Source organism: Mus pahari, chromosome 3 (genome assembly GCF_900095145.1).
Source record: "Mus pahari chromosome 3, PAHARI_EIJ_v1.1, whole genome shotgun sequence".
Classification (NCBI taxonomy): domain Eukaryota; kingdom Metazoa; phylum Chordata; class Mammalia; order Rodentia; family Muridae; genus Mus; species Mus pahari.
Genome location: NC_034592.1, coordinates 75,880,124 through 75,887,270, shown reverse-complemented (window position 1 = coordinate 75,887,270; position 7,147 = coordinate 75,880,124). Strand labels below are relative to the sequence as shown.

Sequence of the window (7,147 nt, the reverse complement as noted above, 5' to 3'; positions counted from 1 at the left end):
AAAAAAAAAAAAAAAAAAACCAAAAAAAGACAGCAACAACAACAACTTTTATATTATTTTAAGTTATGTGTTTCTGTGTGTACATGAGTGCAGGTATCAGTGGCGTTTAGACGAGGGTGTCAGAGCCCCTGGAGCTGGTGTTACAGTGACTGTGAGCTGCCCAGGACTCACACTCAGGTTCTCTGGAAGAATGGCAAGCCTGTGTAACCACTGAGCCATTCCTCTAGACTCTCAGAGAGCCTTTAAAGTTTCTGACAGAGAAAAAACAAACAACAGAACAAAAAAAGCCACGGTCTAATCCCTGTGGACTAGTAAGATCTCACAGGGTGCAGTAAACACAAGCACAGAGCCACGGCGGCAAACACACTGAAGTGAGAACACAAACCCCTTTGCTCTGCCTGGGCAAAATGAGACGGGTCGACTAAAGGGGAGGTGAGACTGGCTTTGACATGGCGGTTAACACAGGAAAGGCCATGAGAACTGCAAGGCAGTGCTATGTGAACTGCGAGGCAGCACCACTTGTTGCTCTTCAGATATGGCAGAAGCAGGGTTTGCTAATTTTCAGACTACGACTGAGTGTGGTTGAATATAGGCCAGTGACTTTTACGTTGTAGTGGAAAACCACAAGTTTAGAAAGCTGCGAGGGTAAGGGCCAATCCATAGTGTGTCATGTTAAGCACTGGAGAGCTATAAACTATGTAACACAAATAGGATGTTAACAGTATAAGTTCTAAAGTTTATAAAAAAACCCACAGATGTTGAAGGGCATTCATTCAAACAAATAGTATAGAGACTGTTTCCTTAAAAGATAAATCTTAATATACAGAATAAAATCAAAGGATATTTTTATTATTTTTCACCTTTCCCAAAGTTTGTATGCATGAATGTTTCTGATTCTGACCGGTAAATCCTATTTTGGTCCAATATATTATCACACTAACTGTATGATCAAGTCCAGCTTGATTATTATAAATCACATAAATTAATACAATTTGAAAAATGAAAATTTGTTTCTTTTATAGATGGACACTAGTTTTTTTCAACTTTAGCCTTAGAGCCAGATTCAAAATATATATTTCCTTAAAAAGCTGGTCATAATTTATGCTCAATCTATGCATATTACCTAATACCTTATTAAAGGTCATATGAAAAACTATAATAAATAATGAAAGGAGCATGTAAAACCACTAGCCTTTGTTTGCAGTACAGAAAATAGATGTTAGTTCTGGACCAAAACAAATCCACTGAAATATAAAAAAGGTAAGGAAAAATGAAAGGACACGCAGTGACAATTTGGTGGTCAGCTGTAACAAACCAACAACCATTAGCTATTACGGAAAGTGAAGGTGAGTTTTTGTTTGCAGATAAAGGATGTCTTCGGTAGTTTAAAAAAATATAAACTCTGAAAAAAGGTTGAGAATCATATACAAAAGCAGCTGTTAGAGACGAAGTTTGCAAACCAGAAACCGTGTTAGCACCACAAGCAAGCACAGGGTCGGTCCTGCCGTTGCTCTCTGTGTGTGAAGGATGCAGACTCAGGTGCCACACACATCGTTTACAGTTATAGAAACTGGCCTTGCGGACAGGGTTTCTGCAGAGTAGTCCTAAGCCCTAAGAGGCACCAAGGTTACAAAGCTGAGCAGCTATCCAGATCACAAGTCCCGACGGTACAGTAAATCTCGCGTTGCCTTGTCAACTTTTTGCTGGTAGTCTTCTAGCTTGTCAAGAATTTTCTGGGAAAGCTGTAAGGGAAAAGAAGTCATTATATACAACAGTGAAGACCAAATCACTCTGACTTCACCAACCAGACTATCTACAAGTGATGTTGGCTGCTCTGCTTCATTATTTACCATTCAGAACAGGAATCTGGTCTAAGATTTTACACAGAACTGACCCTTCTGTGTTATATGTAACCATCATTCCTGTTTTTGTAATACATTTTCTAAATATTCAAACCACACTTTTTTTTTGTGGCTGTTGTTTATTTTTCAAGACAGGGCTTCTTTATGTAGTCTTGTTCTGGTTGTCTTGGAACTCTGTAGGTAAGGCTGGTCTTGAACTCAGGAGATCTGTTTGCCTCTGCCTCCCAGTGGTTATCACACCCAGCTGCAAACCACAGTTTTATGTGCTTGTAGAACTCACACACTTATGTATACTAGGGAATGGCTTTACTATTGAGCAATATTTCCAACTCAGTTATACCACTGTATGTTTGTACGTAATTTCCATGTGTATGTATTCATTTATTTAGAGACAAGACCTCAATGGGAGGCAAGTGCAAGCACACTGGTTTTTGTTTTGCTGTGAGACAAGGTCTCAGTGTCTAACCCTGGCTGGCCTTACTCACAGACAACCCCTAAGGTTAAAGCTGTGCACCACAATGCCTTGCTCATGAAAGCTTGAGCTCAGACTTACCATCTTCTTGCCTCTTCTTCTTCCTTAGTCTATTATTGTGCTCTACCACAATAGGCCACACCAGTATTTTTTTTCCCACCTTTTTGAGACAGGGTCTTACTACATAGCCCTGGCTGTTCTGGAACTCATTATGTAGACCAAGGTGGCCTCAAACTCAGAGATCTGACTGCTTCTGCCTCTCAAGTGCTGGAATTAAAGGTGTGAGCCACCCCTCAACACCAGAATTTACTGATTTTTATTTTATTTTAAATGAATTATTTATTTCTATTTATTTTAAACAGTTTGTTATTACACTTACATTGGTGTTTTGCCTATATGTATGTGTGTGAGACTATCAGATCCCCTGAAACTGGAGTTACAGACAGTTGTGAGCTACCATGTGGGTGCTGGGAAATGAATCCAGGTCCTCTGGAAGAACAGCTGGTGCTCTTAACTGTTGAGCCACCTCTCCATCCCCATGCCAGAATTTTTAATGAAAGAATTAACTAGTTCTTTTCCCAGAATGAGACACTGCAACTGATTTAACTAGTTCATTAGCTCCTTAGTAAAATATAGGACTAATATCTATTGTACTTATTTAAAATTGATAGATCCAACTGATAGTAACTAACATTTAGGGATATCTTCTCTTTTTCCTTGCTTAATCAACACTTTAAAAACAGCTTAGGTCTGGGTATGGTGCCACATGCCTATACCCCAGCTCTAGGGAAGCATAAGGGTGGGAAATCATAAACATGAGAGTAGCTAGAACATAACATCTACCATATTCAAAGTAGCACTGAAAACAAAAGGAGATTCTGACAAAAAGCAAAACAAAAAGCTTATACTCTAAATGAATGTTTCACTCTTTCTTTGCTAAGAAGCCATCTTCTTATGCTGCCCAGGTTGACCCTGAACTGCTAAAATCAAGGGACTGACTTCTTGCCTAAGCCTCAGTAGCTAGGATTTAGGTATGTGCTACTGTAATAAGAGTTTATAATCATATTTTATGAGTTTTAGTTGATAGAATTAGGAGAACTTTAGTAAACAAAAAGGCCATCCTTATAATGATTGAGCAAGAAAATATTACTGTTTTATTTTATTCATTTATTTACTTTTTAGGGTAAGTAGTAGCTAGTATGGGTTCTGGAACACCTTGTTGTGTACAGAGGTCACTCAGTATAGTGAGGGTGTATCACACTGTAATTCATCCTGTAGTGTCTGTCTGCCCTGATAAACAATCTTTTCAAGAGTCTAGGTCATTGTTTCTGTGCAATTGAAGCCCACATAATTCCTTCTTAATACTTTTGGACATGGTTGCTTAGACCTTTATTTACAAAGGGGTGGGGGTACAGCACATTATGGGCAATAAATGACTTTGTCCTCCCTCTCCTAGAGACACGATAATCATGGTCTAGGGTGGGCTTGCCAGTAGAGATAGTTGAGGATAACCAAGGGTTTACTTACTATAATGTTGTGACTGTTGGCACTGTTCTCTCCCAGGGCCTGGAGAAGCTGGTCAATAGAAGAGTATGGAAGCCATACCATTGGGGCTGTTGCTGACAGTGGAAACTGAAAGACAATGTCTAGTGATTAAAATGACACCATTTCTTCTAGGTAGTTGTCTTTGCAGGACTCTATACATGAAACACTTTAAACTCCACCCCCTTGCCACCATTATGAAATTATGTGGGGCTGGTGAGATAGCAAAGGCATTTGCTACCTGGTAACTGAATTCAATTCCTGGGTCACATGATTCATATGAATCTACCTCAATTCCAAAGTACTGATGTCCTTTTCCCAATACAGCATCTACATATTCAGAGACCAAATCCACAGCTTCTTCTAAAAGGTCATAGTTCAGGTAAAGACGAAGCAACTCGGCAGCATCAACCTTCTGTAAAAAGCAACAATTATAAGCATGCCTACCCCAACTGGAAATAGAGAACCTAACAGTGTTGCCTTCTAGAATGTTTTGGAAATTATCCAAGAAAACAAGTCCACAAACAACTTAAATGCATTACCAAAACATATGTTGATTGTTTCTATACATCAACAAATTAATCAGGTTTTCCTATTAACTTTTCCAATACAATTGTATTTCAACTTATACAGTACACATCCAGGCAGGCAGGGCTAAACAGTCCTGCCTCAGACCAACCAATTTAAAAAAGGTTCTTAATGTGAGTGAGCACCTGAGCTTATTCATATGTTCCTTAGGGATAGATCTGTAAATTCTCATGAGCCCAGTTACCTCCAGGCACACTGTAATATTGTCTATTAAGTGGCTTTTCTCTTCTGTTTTGTGATTTAAGACATGTTTTAACTTGTCCCTATTTCAATTGTACATTAGTAATGTCAACATGTTTTCTCAGGAACGCTGAGCACTGAAGTGGAGGATATATGCATTAACTCTCAGAAATAATGAAATGCAAAAGTGCTACCAGCACTGTATGCAGCTCCAGGTGGTGGAAAGCACCCTCAGCTTGCACGCTTTATTAAACGAGTGTAATGGTTTGAATATGCTCAGCTCAGGGAGTAGCACTATTAAGAGGTATGGCTCTGTTGGAGTAGGTGTGTCACTGTGGGTGTGAGCTTTAAGACCCTCATCCTAGCTGCCTGGAAGTCAGTCTTCTCCTGTTTGCCTTCTGAACAAGATGTAGAACTTTCAGCTCTTCCTACACCATGCAGGCCTGGATGCTGCCATCCTCCCACCATGATGATAATGGACTGAACCTCTGAACCTGTAAGCTAGCACCAATTAAATGTTGTCCTTATCAGAATTGCCTTGGTCATAGTGTCTGTTCACAGCAGTAAGTCAATGAGAATGCTGCAACTTATTTATTTAGAAGATTTTTCTGTATAGTCCTGGCTGTCCTGGAACTCTGTAGACAAGGCTGGCCTCAAACTCAGAGATCCATCTGCCTCTGCCTCCCAAGTGTTGGGATTAAAGGCACAGGCCAGCATGCCTGGGTCCTCTGTACTTTATTACAGTGAGGATGCCTCCTCTGTTCTGATGTAATTTCAGTTTTACTTTTCCCACTTTAGCTACTTTTCTCTATTTTCTTTTCCTTTTTTATGGCAGGGTTTCATGTAGCACAGGCTGACACTACATGTGGACCACATCTACTTTATGCAGTACTTGAACTCAGTGCTTCCCACATGCCAGGCACTCTATCAACTGAACTACTGCTTTTCCACTTTTTTTGGGGGAGGGGTGGGAAACGACAGCATTTTGCTATATATAGACCAGGCTGGCCCTCGACTCACAGTAATCCTCTCCTCAGCCTTCCAAATTCTCTAATTACAAATGTCTAACCAATTTTACTACTAATAATTTTTAGATTCTCTTCCTTTATCCCACTGAAAGTGCTTCAGATATCATTTTCAAACAAGCGCACACCTAACCCAATCAGAAGCACTTGTGTCAGCAGCATATATACTAAAATTGGAATGATGAAGAACATATCAATTAATGAAGCTGTGCTACTATATCATAGCTTATTGCAGTGTGGTGGGAACGTACAGAGCATAATATAGTCTTATCATCAGACAGGAAGCCAGAAGGCAATTCAGCCTCCACTGTCATTCATACCTGCTCATGAAGCATTAAAACAACTTGGCCTAGTGGTAAACACCTTTTTTCCCCCCCCCGAGACAGGGTTTCTCTGTGTAGCCCTGGCTGTCCTGGAACTCATTCTGTAGACCAGGCTGGCCTTGAATTCAGAAATCCGCCTGCCTCTGCCTCCCAAGTACTGGGATTAAAGTGTTACACACTTTTAATCCCCATATCTGGAGGTGGAGACTGGCGGATTTCTGAGTTCAAACCCAGTGTGGTTTGCATAGTAAATTCAAGTCCAGCCTAGTTTACAGTGAGTTTTAGGTTATTTAGCCAGGGCTACAATGATACCCTGTCTCAACAAACAGACAGAACAATTCCCCTCCACCCCCAACAAACAAAACAACAACAAAAACAGAAGTTTGTCAAAATGTGGAATTCTGGTTCCTGGCCCCAGATAATCTGACTTAAGACCAAGTAATTGACATTTTAAAGAAGCTACCATTCAAATCATTTTGCTATAGATGATCTTGTATAGCCCACATGTGAATCATATATTGGACGTTTGACCCCCCCCATGTGGTAGCATTGGGAGAGGAAGGAGCTTTTGAGAAGTGGGACCCAGTGGGGGTGCTTGGGTCAAGGAGGGTGCCGTCTACTGTGAAGAGATTAAGACGGCTCTCAGGAGAGTGAGCAGGTGTGAGTGACAGTGGAAGCTGAACTGCCCTCTGCCTTCCTGGACCATATTATGCTTTGTACATTCCTACCACACTGCAATACACTATGATATAGGAGCACAGATAGGTCTTACTGGAGGTCAAAATAATGGGCCATGTGTTCTTGGACATTTAGCTTATAAAACTGTGAGCAAAGTAAACCTCTTTCTCTAAAAAGCTAACCTGTCCAGTACCTCTTCATGGGAACAGACAACAGACTAATAGATAAACCTCATAGTCAAAGATAAACTGTTGTATTAACTGGGAAACATTTTACCCATTGTTGCTAAGTTTTTAAGCAATGATAGTAGATACTGTTGCATGAAATATACTCATTATTCTAATTATGAGCTCACTGTATAATGTTAAGTCCTCAGTACTATATGTGGAATTTAAGATAAATTGTTAGAGATGATTGAGAATCAAAGCATTTAAGCCAGTGAATTCTCCTTTGTCTTCCACTTCTTTTTTTTTTTTT

General features: G+C 40.0%; 1 protein-coding gene across 1 annotated transcript in view; it reads right to left on the bottom strand.

The window, feature by feature from the left end:
* Positions 1-180: 180 nt before the first annotated feature.
* The window catches only part of Nup160 (nucleoporin 160), a 59,946-nt gene continuing 52,979 nt past the window's right edge, over positions 181-7,147 (bottom strand). The window contains exons 33-36 of the mRNA XM_021192749.2: positions 4,649-4,727; positions 4,166-4,291; positions 3,862-3,966; positions 181-1,742 (exon numbers count right to left, since the gene is read on the bottom strand). Coding sequence (XP_021048408.1) covers positions 1,653-1,742; positions 3,862-3,966; positions 4,166-4,291; positions 4,649-4,727 — 400 coding nt within the window. The 3' untranslated portion in view covers positions 181-1,652. The remainder of the gene's footprint in view (positions 1,743-3,861; positions 3,967-4,165; positions 4,292-4,648; positions 4,728-7,147) is intronic.